Source organism: Cyrtonyx montezumae, unplaced genomic scaffold (assembly GCF_038088225.1).
Source record: "Cyrtonyx montezumae isolate F1298 unplaced genomic scaffold, pur_monq_1.0 scaffold_3, whole genome shotgun sequence".
NCBI classification, from domain to species: Eukaryota; Metazoa; Chordata; class Aves; order Galliformes; family Odontophoridae; genus Cyrtonyx; species Cyrtonyx montezumae.
This window is the reverse complement of record NW_027072034.1, coordinates 34,545,402-34,563,770: the sequence shown is the minus strand read 5'-3', so window position 1 is coordinate 34,563,770 and position 18,369 is coordinate 34,545,402. Positions and strand designations below refer to the sequence as shown.

Sequence of the window (18,369 nt, the reverse complement as noted above, 5' to 3'; positions counted from 1 at the left end):
GCAAGCTTCTCTTTGGATAGGCTTTATATAAAAAAACAGCATTATCTGTAGTCCATAACTCGACTCTCAAAAGCTCAGCACATCAAGTAAAACTTTCACGTTTCCATTCACACTCTGTAAGGGGAAAACTTAATGGAACTTCCCCTTAAGTTTTACACTTATCTATCCAAATCTGCATATGCATGCTGATCTTTGTCTTTAGATAACCAGCTAGAGCTCATCAAAGACACTTGCAAGAACAGCAGCTTCTGAATTAAAGTTCTGTGCCAGAATGTCTTGTGCAGGATTTCAGCCCTCAGTCTTGTTTCGTGTTCATAATACTTAGTTCTTAGCGGAGTACTGCAGAGGCTACATTAGATTTGTGTTAAACAGCTGCTCTGTGTTATATTTGTGTTTTATGACAGCACGTTAAAGTCTTTTATGGTGAGGGTGGTGAGGCACCCGGAGATGTGGAGGATTCCCTGTCCCTGGAGACATGCAAGATCAGGCTGGATGGGACTCTGAGCAACCTGGTCTTAACTATAGGTGTCCCTTTTCATTGCGAGGGGTTGGACTAGACGGCCTTTAAGAGACAACGTAAAGAATTCTATGTTTTTTTGAGTAATTTTTCTAATGGTGAGCATTATACTGTTCAGCAGTTCTGAATGTAGACTAAAGGTGATGCAGATATTGGCATGAGGCCTTCTGAGGCAAAAATAGAACATCCCAATAAGCTTGAAGCTGACCCCTGGAAAAGTTTTGTACTGAGCTACTTGTGTTTACGCTTGTATTTGCATTCACGTTAAAAACGAACATTTTATCTGCAGTGTTTTTGTTGTTGTTACTGAAAACATCAAGTCTGAAAGAAGCAAAATGTGAAGACACTGCCCTTTGACATGTATCTGGTATTTACCAAAATACTGGAAGCAAATCTGTTTTGGTACAAACTTTACCTGAGGAGCAAATTGTCAAATTAAACAGGAGTGTCTTCATTGTTCTTCTACCAAACTGAATTCTGACACGAGCTGGTACAACTCTCAGTTTTTTATTTCACTTACTCAACACATGTTATACATCCTGATCAGGAAAGTAGTCAATGTGTGGCATGTTAAGGAAGATACTTAGTCTGAGGGATAGTGTCTAAGGAAGGTCTGCTGGTAAGGGCATATATCCTGTCTACCAAAAGGTGCAGTGAGAGTACCTTGAATGCTCTTACCATGTACAACAACAGGAAGAGATAATGTTGAGACAGTGATGACTCCATGCATGCTTCTCTGTATTTTCTCTGTATTCTTACTTTTCTCAATAATTCCAGGTGTCTACTTTATACCTCCTCTATTTTGTCCAGGAACTCTGGCTCTGTTTTGAAGGTTCTTAAACATCTGCATTTTGAGTTTCTCTGCTACATCTGTTAGCATGTAGAAAATACAGTAAAGACATAATGGATTGTTTGAGTAGCACTGTTTATTGATACGTGGATTACTTCAAGAAAAGTGATTAAATGCTCCCTGGAGTGCTCAGTGCATATTTTCATACATTGAGATGCAGTAACACTTAAATGTGTCAAGGCAAATAATTTTAGTCAGCTTAGCCGTGGCTCTTAATATACAGTACACTGAAAAAGTAAAATATGTTGAGACTTTATTTGGCTTTTAACTGGCAAGGATGCTAAGCATTTCGGTTTTTCATTTGTTAGAATGAGAAAGCTTGTTTGAATTTCTGAAGTCTGTGTTTAAATTACTTTTATATGGTGGCACAGTCAATTTGAATTCTAAGGTAAACACCAGCAACATAGCAGAGAAGCACTCTGTGCAGCCAGGTGCCCATTGTCTGCAGAGGGGCAGTGGAGTTAGGGCTCAGGAGCATAACAGACAAACTTCAGAGATTTTATCATGTGGGTTGGCCTCTGAAATGAAGTGAAGGAGCCCATCACAGAGTACTGCTGATGAGAATCTGAAATGCCTTTATCTCTCCAGGGAAAGGGAAGGCACTGCAGCGGAAGGCAAAGCCACAAAAGAAACGGGAAGAAAAGGACAGAAGAGGAAAAGGGAAGCAACCCGAAGATGAACTGAAGGATTCCTTGGCAGATGATGACAGTTCTTCAACCACAACTGAAACCTCCAACCCTGATACAGAACCACTTCTCAAAGAGGTACAGCACTACTCAAAAGGAGACTCCTGTGGTTAGAGGAGCGTGGCACTTGGGAATAGGGTCTCTTTTTCCTCCCATGTTTTCTGCTGCAATAGTTAGCAGCAGAAGGTTAATTATAAAATCCCCTTTCACAATCCTTGCTTTCACTACTCACTTTCCTCTTTTGTAAAAGAGCAGTGTCAGCGTGGTTGAATGCTTGAATCATGTCGTCTCAGGACCCAAAGTGCCTGAGTAACTGTGGTTGGAACAAGCTACTGGCTGTCAGCAGAACTGTAATAGCTGTCTCTGTCTGTGCTCCTAGCCTGTTCTATTTGCTGACTAAAGCACAAGGTGCAAACACTAATTTTACCTGGTGATTAAGGCATGTGCTAAAACAACACAATCAGTTATGAAGAGTCAGTTCATTGGTGGTGTCTTGTCAGCAGCTGTTGAATTAATCAAAGAGGGAAAGAAAAGAAAAAAGCATATACGATGTGTTTTTAAAACTTAGTTCAGTTTAGTAACTTCTGATTTTCAGGACAGGTATTTGACAGAATACTCATACCCTGAAAGATAAAGAATAAGGAATTTGTATTGAGAAGTTGCGTGTATTCATTGCTTTCTTGACTGCAGCAGAGTCTGTTTCACGTGGCCTGAGCTGCACACGAGTGCCATGTAGCTCTCAGTGCAGGGCCACATCTTTCTGGGTAGACTTAGGGGTTATGACCTAAGAAGCTGTGTATTTGTGAGCATCTGATTTGCTTGAGGTGCATTAATTTTCAGCTTGGAAAAGTAGAAAGGAAAATATCTAGGAAAAATTGAATATCACATGTTATAAGTGTACTAAGTAGTAAAATGATAAGTTCTATGCTGCAAAAACACTTATGTTTTCACCTAGTGTTCTTTTGTTAGTCCTACTTGCACTGAGTATTTTGTGATGTGAGAGAGACCTTTCATGTACTTTCCATCAACATAGATGTCCTGTTATGTCTTTTATAGGAACCTGAAAAACAAAAGGGAAAAGTTTCACCAGAAAAAACTGAAAATGAAATAGTGCAAATAAAACAGAAAAGTAAAAAACTGCTAACAAATATCAAGAAAGAAGTCCCTGTAGATGTGAAAACTAGGTAAGCACAACAGAGTGGGAAGGCATCATGGAGGATGGATCGATAACAATCTCTGTGTATTCTACTGTTGTAGCTGCCAGTCTGGCTAATGACAGCAGCAGATATAGCTCCAGGCAGCTGCCACTTCCTTCATGGTATCGGGGAACATCTGAAGCTTGTAAATGATGAATTGTTTGATGGGAGTACAGTCAATTAATAATATGAGGACTAAATCTAGAGAAGAAGATGGGGTTAAGCAATGGCAAGTTGTTTTTTTTTTTAAATAAGTACCACAGATAAACATTGGGTAAACATTTCTACCGGAGTCTCTGTACAGTGGCAGCTCTGTAACAAGAGTACTTCTAGTTACTTGTGGAGAAGTTACAGCCATGCAGTTTTCTTTGTTGGGATCGTAGTGTAAAATGAGTGTCTTGGATATGTTGTTAAAAGAGGTGTTTGCTGCCAGTGCCATTCCCTTCCTGACAGATTGCAGATGATAGAGAAGGAAAAAATAAAGAACCTCAGCCTTGCTATAGACAGTTCATTTTGAAATCTCATTCTGAAATTCTAAAATGAAATGAGTATTGGAGAGCCACAAAAGTAAACTTTGTCAGAGTTAGATGTGGTATATTGGGTTGTGTTTGGCCTGTTGCTGTAGTTAATACTAGACTGAGATTCTGACTGGGTAGTTGGTATGCATATGCATTCATTTTCTTCAGAATAATTCTTAAAACATGTCCGGACAATGTTCCATTCTATTTTTTCTTCTTACTATTATACATTTTCCTCTGTCTTCTAAATCACAAGGTTGTTATATGTGACCTTATACAGAATCCCTACTTGAGCCGGAATTCTTCTGCCAGAATACAAGTTTCTCCTTAGAAAATGTACAGCAACTGGGGCAAAATCAAATAGCTGGTGAAAAGGAGCAGTGTATAGCCAAATAAATTTGATGGGTTGGAATAGTTCTGGGATCAATCATCCTGTGCGTTCATGGCAATAACGTATCAGGGGTGATCAAGCAGGATTACTCGAGGAAAGGAGAATGAGACAGAATTCCTGTGTGGGAGGGAGATGAGCTGGGGTTAGGAGGAATGGAAGAGTGGAGTTGTATGAAGAAATACAAGAGATGACAGCAGAACTGTGCTTATGAATGACTTTGAAGGTGAGCATAAGCTCTATAGAAAGAAGCCACAGGAGAACAGTCTTTGGTAAAATCTGTATGGTAGATGAATACGTATGTCCTGCAGCACTCTGTTTTCTTTTAGTGCGTTGGAATTACCTTATGCTCCCTCACTGGAAAACAAGCAGCGCAAAACCTTTCCATCCAAGGTATCTACACAGCACCTCTTGACGAATGTGTCCAAATCAAGAAACCTCCCAAAAACAAGAGGTAGTGTGAGGCTATTTTCACATATCACAAATATCTCAGGACTCTTGATCTGTTTGCTTGTAAACCTTTTGAATGTTTAATCTGAAGTTTAACGTTAAGAAAGCTAATTGCTTTATTATCCACTGACTTAGGTTTGGGTTTTTTTTTCTCATTTTGTTAATAGGTCCAAACAAGTTAATAGAGAGCAGGCCATCAGTATTATCAAAATTTCTTCCTGGTGGCTCTGGACAGGAGCTCGGGAACACCAGCAGCTCAGAAGGCGAAAAGGATTCTCCACCACCAGAGTGGGACTCTGTGCCACTTCACAAAACTGGCAGCTGTGAGTAATTACTGGAGAATGACAGAATTAGTCTCCTGAAATGCATATCTGAAGGCAGGCTCGATCTGTTTATAGCCTCACTTTTTTCCCCCTGCATATTTGTGCTCCCATTTTCTGCTGGAAACTTAATACCAATAGTGTCCAGTACGGTTTGGGAGATTTGAACATCACGTGGGCAGAGCATTGGTCATTCAACTGTTCTTCAGAAGCTGCTGAGGAATTGAGAATTACTGCTTGAAAACAAAATGCATCTACAGTAGATTGAGTTTTTCTTCCACATTCTTCTGGAGCCTAAGTTGAAATTAAGTAAATGATCTCTCCTTGAGAGGAAACACTGAAAGCTCCTTATTGCAATGATTAGGGTGGGGCACTATTACAAGTTTTTTGCTTGCACTATAAGGGCAATAGAAGGCCTTGGTGAGAAACGAGTCATTTTCCTCTTCGTTGCATTTGTTTTTAAAGTCAGCCCTCCCCACAGTTCTTGCTTAGCCTAAAAGTTCCATTCTTTTTTTTCCATACAAACCAGTTCATTCCTTCATCAAAATGGTCTCACAGTAGTCAGTAAACCTGAATAGTAGTAGGTGAATTTAAGGAAGGAGCCACTTAACTGGCAAAATAATTCCTCAAACAGAATTTATAGCAGAGTATGAGTAGCCATCATCTTAAAGAAATAGTACATGAGAGTCTTTTGTGCTTTTTTTTATATAGCTACAGACAACCTTTATAAACTTTCTCTACAAACCATGAATGCAGATGCTTTCCTGAAACAGCGACAGCCCTCACCTACACCTGCCTCTCCATCTCCTCCTCCTCCTCCTGCATCCTTAGCTTTTGGGCCACGAGGAGGCACTTACAGCAGCATTGTGAACAGCAGTTGCAGCAAGTGAGTTCAAATCTGCACTTCCTACTGATATCACAAGCACAGAGTGCTTGAGGAGCCAATGTGCTTGATATGGTGCAGCTCTCTTTTCTTGTACCCATTTCCTCTTCCTCTGGAAACTTTTTTTTTGCAGATATTACTGTGCACATTGCAGAGTGCTATTTATATTTTGGGGGAGTTTATTACAACTTGGTATATTACAGGAATGTGCATCTATATAAACCATTGAACTATTGGTAATGTTTTTATGAATAGTGGATTAAATTATTGCTTGTTTATCAATGTACTGAAGTCCAAAACAATAAACTTTTTTTTTCCTGCTTTTTCTCCCTATCCTTTAAGTGAAACAAAAACCAAGCAGCCCAATGGTACCAAACACAAGCTGGCAAAGGCAGCTTCTCTTCCAGGCAGGAATGGAAACCCCACTTTTGCTGCTGTTGCTGCAGGTTATGACAAGAGCCCAGGTACTGTACCAGCCTGGCATAATAAATACCTCTGCATATTTCCAGAATACTAAGTCTGGTTGTCAGTTGGTTTACTTTTGCCTCATTTTAGATTTATTGTTGCAGGTGGCAGTGGCATACCAAAGGTTCCCCCAACTAAGACAGAGGTTTCCAGCAACATCAGCGTTTCTCACACAGTTGTTGACAGTGATGGCTCTGACAGGTACGTTTTATAACTCTTGGAAATACCTGAGCTCTTAGAAAAGAGCCTGCAAGCAGATAGTGGCATTTTGAAGTCAGTGAATTGAATTTATTCTGGTCGTTTGTGAGCTCTGAATTTTTATTTTTTGCAAGTCTCACAAAAGGAGAGAGAGAAATTGAGAGAGGAGGTATTCCTGATATGATGGGGACTTCCACTCTCATTCCCTGTAACTGAACAGTCTGGGCATCCAAACAAGGAGGCCTTAGTTTGGCTCTTTCACTATTTAGGAGTGTGTACCAAGGTGACTCAGAATAATTCACAAGCAGGATTTTGCACAGCAATATCTGTCACTCCCGGTTTTAACTCTGAAACCAGGACAATAACAGGACTTTGTGTTCTGAGTAGAAGCAGAGTATAGCTGTGCTCAGTTATATTCCCCAGTGCAATGGTGATTTCTGGTCTTTTTGATAACACTGCCTTTTTTGTTAGATTTTTGCTGAGCGGTGTCTGGTAGCTTTTCTGAAGTAGGAGTGAGACTTGAAGTTGAGTTTCGATATACAAAGGCATCACTTTTCTGTGCAAGTTTTGTGGGTCAGTTCTTGGATTGTTTTTGTAAATATTTACCACCAGTTCCAGTTAACCCATGTGTATTTTCAAGAAACATATCCACAAGCTAGAATGTGAACATTTGTATGCCTTCTGAGCAGTTCTCAGCTTGCTTGTCAAAAAGCTGAGCTGCATCCTGGATCCTGCAAGTCTTCTGATAAAAAGAGCTGCTCTTTGGTGGAGCTCAGCATGCAGACCAAGAGTGTTTTATCTAGAGCAGAGTGTTAGAGTGTTGTACGTACAAGATAATGTCTCCCTGTCATCATTTTTCTAAAGAAAAATAAGCTAATTTACCAAGTCTTGAGCAGCATTTTATATTTCTTATACATATGTATAGCATGTGCTCATGTATTACGTGCATATTTGTACATGTACTTACTTTGTATCAGCACATCATTACTGTTGATGAAATCACGTTAATATATATTTCTTTCCCATTACTCCTCACCATTCAGTTCGGGTTTGTGGAGTCCCATCAGCAATCCCAGCAGTCCTGACTTTACACCTCTCAATTCATTCTCTGCATTTGGACATTCTTTTAACTTAACTGGAGGTGAGTGTATTTTTTTTCCCAAATGTTTTTGGTACTAAAATACAGGTGAAGAAATGGTGTATTTCCATTCAACTGTTCTAAGTACAGGCTCTGTTCCCACACCTATCCCCCAAAAGGATCTCTGTATAGGAAAACACTTTATAATTTGGTGGTGTACTCTGTGTTTTAGCCCAGAGAGTTGGTGGAAAGTCTTAGATTTTGTTTTGTTGGAAACAACTGGTATAGAATTTTATCAGTTTCAGAAGAATGTTTTTGTATTTCTTTTCTCACTGTCTTCCTCCCCTCCATCCTTCCCCTGAAGCTCTACAGTGGGTCTCAGAAGTGTGCTATGAAACCTGTGGTTTCCTGAACACCTCACACTTGCATAAACCCATGCAAGTGTGATGCAACGGCTTGTCCTTCATGTTGCTTTCCTCTTGTGTTTTCCCCTAGCATTTGTCTAGCTGTATAATAAACCGATGTGTGTTAACCATCCATTAATTCCTATATTTAGAAAGGTAAACTTTCTGTAAGTGGCTATTGAGGTGAGGTCTTGATGCAGGAAGATCAAATGTCCTACATACTTGAGGTAGATTTACATAGTAGGTTTGGGGGTGCATGATGTTTTGGTTTTTTTTTAAGATGTCTGCAAAAGATCAGTAAGCAAAACAAACTCCATGCAGCATCTGCATGCCATTGGATTGGGTGTCTACTGAAAAATGTCTGGGGTCTGCTTTCTTTTCATCTGCAACACCAGTGACTCTGAGGGATGACAGTAAGGTGCCTGAGATCAACTCATGTGTGGGCACCATGTGAACCATGAGCACTGGTGCTGTCCTTCCTTATCTTAATTGAGCCAGGGCCAGCCTATCTGAGCTGGGCACAGCTGGTGCCACATCCTGTGCCAAGAGTCAACTGGGAAGGAAGTACTGCACTTCTGAGAGGCTGCTACAGCACTGTCACCTCCTCCAACCACAGTCAACTGCTGTGTTAAACTAGCAGGATTTGCAGTATTGCTGTTTTTCTGCCAGATTTTCTATTTGCCTTTGTGTAAAAAGTACCTGAGATGCTCCATTCAGTATCAGTCTGTGGAATTTATTGTACATGTAGAACTTTTTTCCTCACTGTAATCATGATTCTAAATTTGTAGCCATTGCCCCATACAAGGCAAGTGAGCTGAGATCTGTGTTTGTTCGTGACCTTTTCTAATCTGTTCTCCTACTGCAGCAGGACCTAACAGGAAAACATGGGAAGGGACAGCGATCTATGTTAATCTGCTGATCTTCAACAGGGAGAAACAGTAACGTGCTCAGGTCGTTTTCATTTTGTTTTTCAGAGGTTTTTAGTAAACTTGGTTTAGCTCGACCTGCTTATGGGCAAGATGTTCAGAGAAACTGGGGTGAGTTCAGTCATGTTCCATCATCCATCTGGGATCCTTCAGCTACAGATTCCATACCCTCCTGGCCAACAAGCTCAAGTTCGCCAACTCATACAACTGCAGTGAGTATTTGGTGCAAATGCAATGGTTTGTTTTTGTTCCCAACCTGTTCTGTGTCTGCTGTGCCATTTTGTGGAGGTGTTTTTATTTAAATAAAAGGTCAGCTGAGTGCTAATAGTATTATGTGTATTTAAGTTAGAATGGCTTTTGGACCGTGAGCCATTAGTCTGCTTGCTTGCAGATGATGAAATTTGTGAGGAGAGCACTTAAAACAGCACGTTCCATTTCCTCTCCATTTTCCATTTTGTAGTTGTTGTCTTTGGGCATCTTTGTGCCTCCCTCCACAACTCCTGAAGAGGAGTAGCTGTCTAAGATATTGCTCTGCCAACTCTTTTCTTGTTGCTTCTTCTATTTCATGAGCAATTGCTGGACTATCCCAAGTGCTTTTTGGGATACACTGGAATAGTTCCTGGCTCTTTTGCCCATAGCAAGAAATAGAGCTGATTTTAGTGTGTTAGAGATGCTGTCTGAGTAGCAGAATGAGTGTTTATTGCTGCAGGCTTAGCAGTCTAATGTTTGTGTAGCTTAAATGTAACTATTTAGTTATATAACAGTTAGAAACTGTGACCCTGCTTTAACTCAGCATCCCAGTGACAGTGGACAGTCACAATGATGCTGGCATGGATAAACCTTTTGGATACTCAAAATTCCTATCCACCTCTCTGCATCAAGTTATGTGAGGGTTCTTTTCTAATGTATTATTGTCCAACCAGTTTCAGATAAGGTTGTTCCAGGGGATTAAAAATAAAAACCTGAAATGAAGACATTTTCAGAGTTCACCCTATTTGCTTTCTAAAGGGATTTTTATTTTAATCATCAGGTGCACAGCATACTGATACTGGTTAGTGGTTAGGTTTGCTGGTTACAGTTTGTTGTCTGAGGGTTGAGATCTTGGCAAGGGTTGTCCTATCTTCCCCCAGTAAATCCAATAGGGTTCATCCAAACAGTGTGATTTTTTTTTTTTAACAGATTAAGTATGAATACAAGGAGCTAGGTTTGCAAGCTGTCAAAAAGGGATCAAGGATCACTGCTACCTTCCATTACAACTCATCTTTATTTATCTGTTTTCCTCAAACTAGTTTAATGTGCCTCAAGCTTTTTGACCTCTGAATACCAGTGCTGTTTAAATTAATAATAGTATGGGGACATATAAGCCCAAATGCAAACAGCTTAAAAGCCTGTAATGTGGTTGCACTGTGCAGCCAATTCAGTTCCCAGATGCATTTGGTGATCGTTAGCGTGATTCCTCTGGGCAAGGTCTAGTAAAGGTAGTTCAAAACTGTGTGTCACAGTGGAGGTGGAAGGGCTTCCACAGCAGGCTTGCTTTTTTCCTAGATACTTCACTTCCAAAGGGACTGTAAAAACAACAGTAATAAGAAAAAGCTGACAGTAGAGGTTACCTGGCAGCTACTCATGCAGCTCTGTCTTTACCACAGTCGATCCTTGGCAACCCGAGCGGCCTGTGGTCCACCACTCCATTCAGCAGTTCCATCTGGTCGAGTAATCTCAACAGTGGCCTTCCCTTCACCACTCCAACGAATGCCTTGTCAGGTATTGATCTCATGGGTAATGAAAACTCCTCGCCACCGCCACCTCCTCCAGCTGCTGCTGCCAGCGTTGCCAATCCTGCTGAAGACATGGGACAGACCTACAATCCTTGGAGAATTTGGGGCCCAACCATTGGAAGAAGAAGTTCAGATCCATGGTCTAATTCACACTACCCTCACGAAAACTGAAACTCGGAGCTAAGCAGAAGAGAAGAACTTGAATCCAGGTCATGGTACAGATATGAATGAAAATTTTTGAAACATCGTTTTCAGGCATTTGTTGTTCATGGCAATTTTTCCTCCCTTTCTCTCCCTCCCTCCCCTCACCCCTCCAGTCACACGTTCATCACTTGCTCCTTTTTAAGGTCTGTCCTGCAATATGGTAGCGTGAGGTTACAGATAAGCTTGGAAAAGTCTGGGTGTGGCCACAAATCCAACCTACAGCTGAAGCCTGTAAATCTGGACAATTTCACTGCCTTCCTGTTTCACCATCTGCCATTTCTATGTAGGAAGCAGTCTGAACTACCAAATGGCATGCAATACTTTTATGGAAGCACCAGTTTTGATTTTTAAATTTTTTTCCAGTATTACCCTTCAAGTTCTAATTTAAGGAAAATAAAAAAGGCACTTTGTGCTGAAATGCAGAGTATTTTTTTAAAAATAAGGCTGTCTTTGTTAACACAGGTTCTAAGAATGTAAAAAAAAAAAAAAAGAAAAAAGAAAAAAAAGAAGAAAAAACCCACAACAGAACCAACACAGAACCTTAACAGCAAAATGGCTGAATGTAAGAGCATTCTGTTAAGACTGTAATACACTTTCTGTGCTCTTTGTACATTTGTAAACCTGAATGCATTTTTAAGTTGAAATGAAATGCACGCAGCCAAGACTTGTGGAAAAAACAAGATACCTTGTGCATTTCTTACAGCTACAACTTTGGGTTGTACTTTAAAATAAATACTGCTTTTTTCAACATCTGCCTGCTGTCATTTTGTTGTCCTGGCACGGGGATCCACTTGGTGGTGGTAACCTTCAGGCCAAAATCTACTGTGCATGGAGTCTGTGTAAGGGCCAAACACTTGAGACTCACTATTTGTCCATCTGGACAAATATTATGTAAACAACATCTGCACAGGTGCCAGGTTGCTGTTGCCTCACTGTCTCAGGGTCTATGAAGTGGATGTTCGGAGGAACTCCTTTGCTCTTAAAATGTGGACATTTGTAGAACCATGCAAGATAACGAAATGCACAGTGTGGCTTCATATGGAATTTCCTTTTGAATAAGAGGGCAAACAAGTCTCTTCCTGCGTGCAAAATAGAGATTGAGTTAAGCTACTGGCATGCCAGGGCCTGCTTCTCTGCAAGATGGAAGTGGGGGAGATAACAGAGCAGTAACTTTAAGGTGAGAAGAAGCTGCTGAAGTTAACGTAATGTCTTCGTGTAGGAACTGATTCCACGGAAGATGTAAGCAGAAATGAGTTCTACATACTGCTATTCCCAGTAGCTTAAGCAGTTGTGAAGAAAGAAAAGAATTTCTGCTCTGAAAAGACAAGGCAACAAATCTATTTTGGACTCTTGCCCCTCCCCCCTTCCCCCCAGTGTGAGCCATTCCCTTGTGTTAGTGCTGCCTTTAGAATATTCAGTTCTTGCTTTTGAGAAGTTTCTTTTCAAAGACCAATTAAAAAAAAAATTGCTCTTAAAGTCCAGGGGCAAAACAACCCAAAATTCTGCCTGGTTAAGGTAATCAAGAGAGCTACCTGTTAAAAAAGCAAATACATTGATCCAGAGGGATATATGGGACAGTAAGTGAAATAAAGTTGGGCAAAAGTCAGAGGTTTCTGAAGAAACCACTGAGTGAGGTATATGCATGGAACTGAAACCTCAGGAAGGAAACAGCAGAGCTTACGTGCCAGCTTTCATGGTGCAGTCAGTCTTCACAGGTGTAGAAAATGCTGCCTGGTGAGTGCCACGGTTGCCTTTAAGTCCCAAGATGGGTACTTGTAATTTTGCAGTGAATAAAATCATTCAAGAGTATCCTAAGCAGTTTCTTTGAGGGTGAGCTGCCCTCAGAGCAGCTCACGGAACCCCCAACCCCTCTGGTAAGTTAAAATCTTTTTAATTCAGAGTACTGTCAAGGGCAGAATATCATGAGTCAGCTTTTCTTTTCCAGACCTGGAAGCTGCTGGAAATACAGAAGTTCCCAGTGAAGAAGAAAAATAATTACCATTAATTTGCCTTAATTATTTTGTTGCTCTAAATGCTGTTTCTATTCTGCCAACTCTAGCAAATGAACTTCAAAAGCATGCAAAGTTCCTGCCCTGTGCTGAAATCTGAAAGCCTGAACTGGGTGAGTATGTTCCTAATGTGAAATCAGTTTAGTTGGCACCAGAATCATAGAATCACCAAGGTTGGGGGGGACTCCCCAGGATCGTGCAGTCCAACTGTCCACCATGTCCCCAATGCAACATCTGAATGTTTCTTGAACACCTCCAGGGTTGGTGACTCCACCACCTCCCAGGGCAGCCCATTTTGGCACCTATCACTCTCAGAGAAGTATTTCCTAATGTCGAGCCTTAACCTCCCCTGGTCTAGTTTGAGGCCATTCCTTCTCATCCTATTGCTAGTTACTTGGGAGAAGAGGCCAAGCCCCATCTCCCCCGCAACCTCACTTCAGAGGAGGAGCAATAAGGTCTCCCCCGAGCCTCCTCTTCTCCATACTGAACAATCCCAGCTCATTCAGCTGCTCCCCATAACACTTGTGCTCCATCTGCACACACTCTAGTTGCTCGATGTCTTTATTGTAGTGAGGAGCCCAAAAGTGAACACAGTACTTGAGGTGTGGCCTCACTGGTGCTGAGTACAGGGGGATGATCACTTCCCTGCTCCTGCTGGCTGCACTATTTCTGCTTACAAGCCAGGATGCCATTGACCTTCTTGGCCACATGTTTCATGTTCAGCTGAGCATGGATCAACACCCCCCCCAGGTCCATTTCCTCTGCACAGTCTTCCACTCACTCTGCCCCAGACTCGTAGCACTGCCTGGGGTGTTTTTGTGGCTGAAGTGCAGGACCTGGCACTTGGTCTTGTTGAACCTCATCTCACTGGCTTCATCCCAGCAGTGCAGTCTGTACAGATCCCTCTGTAGGGCCTTCCTACCCCCAGACAGATTGACACTCCCCCCTGCTTGATGTCATCTGCAACCTTTCTGAGGGAGCACTCATCCAGGTCATCCATAAAGGCACTGAACAGGACAGGCCCAAGTTTAGCTCAGTTGCGAAAAAACCTTGAAACGCTTTGGAGATTCTGGTTAAGCATAACGCCATATCAGAATGGGCCATGAATGAAAAGAAGGCACAGTTGCACTTTATTTCACATCTGTGAAAACGTAGGAAGAACCAATGTAACAGCAGATGGGTCTGGACAGAGCCCTGATGTTGGACTTTCAGCTGAGTGAGAGCTTGGCAAGTACTCTGTGACAGAAGTAACACGCTGTGCAGCTCTCCAGCAGTGGAGTGTCACAGTTGAATTATTACCCTGAAGTTTACCACTGGACTCTGCCTGACCGTGCACCAGCTGCTGCACCTAGAGGCAAACTCAAGAATACATGAGTGTTGGCTTGCACCTATCACCGAAAGGATTTCACTCGGTGCTGCTTTACACTAAGTATAGCTTTGACGTTGCCCTGTCTGCTTTGCCACCCTGTAATTGGGAGCAGGTCTTCTCAGCTTCAGTATTTCGGCCTTGTGCACCAATGAGTCACAGAACAAAGAGCTGCTGGGACTGGGAATGGTGCGGTGCGCTCGCAGCTCCCAGGAGGGTGCTCAGTAATCTCTAAACAGGTTCTTCTTCAAAACAGCTTTGCCCAGTGCCTGCTTTCACCTCAGGCCAGCTGAGGGTGGACTTGTTCAACTGCTGCTCTACTAAACAGCCATGCAGTGCATTGGATGGGTCTGGCTGAGCTTACAGCTCACAGAGCAACTAACTCCTCTTGTGCTGTGGATCTGTTAGGGCAGTGGTAACTCCAAGGAATACTTACTCACATCTGACTCCTAACGGGCAATGTCAGCTCAACTGCACACAGAAATCCATGTAACGCCATCATAACAATGATAAGAACTGAATGGCACTGAAAGCAGCAAGTTGAGCACCAGAGTGTTATAGTTTTTAGTAAGTTAATATATTCGAGGCAAGCAATTCTCTCTGCTCAGTCCTCATACTCAGCCAAACAGCACCCCTGTGTGGCTCAGGAGATCACAGCAGTTCCTCCTGGCCTTGCAAATTTCCTCTGTGATTCTTCCTGAAACCTTGGGGAAAAAATAATCAGTGTTACTTTCCCCCACCCCACTGCCAGGCTGCCACCACAGCCTTTGCTGCCTTGAAGCACAAATGGTGGGACCAGAACAGCATCTCGCTCCTCTCAGTCTTGGAAACTACCTCTTCTCAAGTACCCCCTCCCTATAGCCGGCTGCCTAACCTTACTTACCTAAAAGAGCTGCACTATTAACTGATTCTGGAACTACCTTCAACCACCACTGTGACTGCCCGGGGCCAAGCAGGATCCAGGAAATGGGCATTCCTGCAGCTAGAGCACACAAAGCCCCACAGGAGAGCTCTGCCCACAGAACGGGCATCTACCTGTAAGAGCTCCTGGGGAGAACTTGGGCTGTGGAGTGGCAAGCAAGAGGAGTCTTCCTGCATCCTAACTCAAAGAGTGCAAAACAAATACCCACCTAGATGACCTTCGCTCCAGGGAAAAGCACTGCTCCATCCTGACCTAAAAGAGCCTGGCTGTGACAGAGGAGGAGCCAGGTGACGTATTATCAGCACTGTCATCCTTCACTTCAGCAATCCAGTGTATCTGCTACTGGGAATGAAATGGCTGACACGGGGAACAAGTTTTATTTCAGCTCACTGTAAGCACAGTGCAGGTTTAGCTATTTATTTCTGCTGCCGACCACAAGGAAAACAACAATACTTTCTTCAGCACTCAGAGCAGTCTTCTGCTTTCCCAGCAGCTGGCTACTCACCCGGACAGAGGATGCTGCATTTCCCCCTCGGCTGCACAGCTCCTGCGGGGATTCGGGACAGGTGGCTTCTGAAGCTTTGATGCTACTCACATGTCCAAGGGATGTGAGGGCGGAAGCAGCCCTGCATCTGAGCAGCCCGAGAATGCTGACTGGTTTACCCAGGAAAGCAATAGAAGTAAGCCAGCTCTCGTTACTCTTGTCAGTTCTTTATTGGTTTCCATCCTAAAGACTAGCACATGTACAGCATACATGGATTGGATGAACTAGGATATATAAAACAGTAGCCATATGTTTATGATATATTAATACTGCCCGAAAACAAATAAATAAAAAGATTTCAATGCACAAAGCTTGGCAAGTACAGTTGTGTTGGGACAAAACAGTGTCGTATTATACAATAATTTTACATGTATAAATGAAACAAAAGGCAACTGTGCTGTAAATACTCTCACAGAACACACACAGAACATACTCGGCAGGTTGGTTTTGGCCTTTTTTTTTCTTTTTTTTTTTCACCTTTGCATGTTTTATAATTTAAAAAAACGTACTCAAAAAAAAAAAAAGAACATCAGACAGAACTTCATTTTTACAGTCATCCTTAGGTGTAGTCTCCCCCGCGCGGCAGCAAAGCTTTACTTCGCCCTCGTGAAGCGTCCCGGTGTGGGTTTCGGTTTCACAGCCTGCCTTTCTCGATGAAGTGCTCGCGGTCCCCCTGCCCGCTATGCCCCTGGCAGCGCTGTAAGCACAGCGGACAAAATAATGCCACGCTTGGCATTGGCGGTCTGCCGCCTTGAGGAGCTGAGCAAAAACCATGGGAGAACTCGGGAGCTGCTGGTTGTGCTTCGGATAGGAAATAACCGCCCTGCTGCAGAAGGCTGAGAACGGGAGGAGGAACTACAAACGCACTGAACTTGCACAGCGTTTTGTTTTTCCTCCTAGAACGGCTGCAATAATGGTAAGAGTTGAGCAGAACTCTCTTGACTCGCTTTGTGACATGCTGCTCAGTGTCAGATTGCAACAAGCAAAATGCAAAAACTGCTGGACTTAGAACCCCCACACTTATATGGGAGCAGAATGGACATGACTGATAGAGCAGTGACAGCACAGACAAACATCAGTGGGGGGGAGAAAGAAGCCAGAAAACAGCCCTATACTTACCTGGCTGTTGCTACTCTCTCAAGAACAAACGACCAGCTCTTCTATTCTACTGCTCACAGCCCTCGGACACTAGGGCACAGTGGGCTGAATGAAGCTAGCTAGGAATGATGTAATTAAATGATTACGATTTAGAACTTAACATGTAGCTGCTTTTTAAGAACGTATCCTATCTTCAAAGGTATCCTCGTAAGGCAGAAGGCAAAACTTAACAAATGTACGTTTTTTGGGGGGAAGAAGTGGGATGTTGGGCACTTTAAGCATTTTTGAGTTGACAGATACTGATAAAAACCAAACAAACACCAACTAAAAAAATGCAATGCCCCGACATCCTAATGCTTACAGTCCAGAAGCAATATAAAAAGCCATGGATAAAAGAACGCACTGACTGATACACGCTACCGTGGAACACCATGAGCACGTCACAGCAGGGGAGGGCTGGGAGAACTGTCACTGCCATTAAGTGATAAACACCATTATGCTTTGAAGCACTTTTTAAAACTGGCTAACATTTGCCGAGTCCACTTGTGCTAAAATGACGGGAATTCGTCTTTATTTGGACTGTGTGTAGTTACACTAGACCTCATATGCTGGGCCTTCTTATTTATTATTCTTTTCATATTTTGAGATGGCATCCTATGTACAGTGAAACAATATATACTCCTGGCTGTTACTGTGCTGATTGTTTTTAGAAGTTCAACGTCTGTTTCTCGATTGCAATAATGCATTCTACTGTTCTTAGGCTGCCTACGGCCCAGTCCCTTTTTATTTACAACGGTTGAGTTTTACTCTCAGTTTGAAAAAAGATATGAAAAGCTCAGTCCGAAGTCAACTCAGTACAGAAAGATGTCACTGTGAAACAGCTGCCTCAATGCCATTTGCAAAGTCCTTCCCCATCCAGGAGGTACCAGCTATCTGCATGTAGGTAATTATTAAGTAGAACAGCATCTGCTCATCTTACATACACTGAAGACTATTTAAATGAGCAGAGTCATCACACTATTCTCAAGCTAAGGTGTCAGAATAACTGTTACTACAGACTCCAATTCGGCAAGTAACATGCTCCGTATAACCTAGTGAAACGTACAGAAAGGTTACTGATCTGGTCTGGATGACGAAATCATGTATTAGTCTAGAGTGCAGCCAACACGTCTTAATGGAACAAGGACATAAGATGCTTATGTTTCAACTTTTCCATAAGTTCCTTCTGGAGGCCTGTAATACTTTGGGAAAGCCTTCAGTTGCAGGGAATTAAATGCATACTTGCGACATCCAACATTCTTCATTGTATTTTCTCGCCGACAACCCTCACTGGGGAAAAAAAACAAGCACAAAAAAATGACAGCAGTAAAACGAGAAAAAAAAAAAGGAAAAAAAAAAGGAAAAGAAGACTTAAACTCAGATGAAATGAACTGGTTATTTCATAGCATTAACAAAAAGTTGGTTATACTTAATGAGCGCTTAATTAATTTGCCACCGCAAATATTAAAAATGATGACTCCTCACACAACACTAGTAAGAAGCACACAGGATGGACACATGCTATGTCTGGTT

The 18,369-nt window shown here is 42.3% G+C and overlaps 2 protein-coding genes across 16 annotated transcripts in view; one reads left to right on the top strand and one right to left on the bottom strand.

The window, feature by feature from the left end:
- Window positions 1-11,606, top strand: part of TMEM131 (transmembrane protein 131) — an 88,249-nt gene extending 76,643 nt beyond the window's left edge. For both annotated transcript variants that reach the window (XM_065741170.1, XM_065741171.1), the window contains 10 exons: window positions 1,956-2,131; window positions 3,110-3,237; window positions 4,485-4,609; window positions 4,773-4,928; window positions 5,637-5,811; window positions 6,151-6,272; window positions 6,378-6,474; window positions 7,515-7,612; window positions 8,928-9,091; window positions 10,526-11,606. In XM_065741170.1, the coding sequence (XP_065597242.1) occupies window positions 1,956-2,131; window positions 3,110-3,237; window positions 4,485-4,609; window positions 4,773-4,928; window positions 5,637-5,811; window positions 6,151-6,272; window positions 6,378-6,474; window positions 7,515-7,612; window positions 8,928-9,091; window positions 10,526-10,825 (1,541 nt within the window). In that variant the 3' untranslated portion in view covers window positions 10,826-11,606. The remainder of the gene's footprint in view (window positions 1-1,955; window positions 2,132-3,109; window positions 3,238-4,484; window positions 4,610-4,772; window positions 4,929-5,636; window positions 5,812-6,150; window positions 6,273-6,377; window positions 6,475-7,514; window positions 7,613-8,927; window positions 9,092-10,525) is intronic.
- Window positions 11,607-17,394: 5,788 nt separating this feature from the next.
- Window positions 17,395-18,369, bottom strand: part of INPP4A (inositol polyphosphate-4-phosphatase type I A) — a 110,054-nt gene continuing 109,079 nt past the window's right edge. For all 14 annotated transcript variants that reach the window (XM_065741181.1, XM_065741184.1, XM_065741180.1 and 11 more), the window contains one exon: window positions 17,395-18,126. In XM_065741181.1, coding sequence (XP_065597253.1) covers window positions 17,994-18,126 — 133 coding nt within the window. In that variant the 3' untranslated portion in view covers window positions 17,395-17,993. The remainder of the gene's footprint in view (window positions 18,127-18,369) is intronic.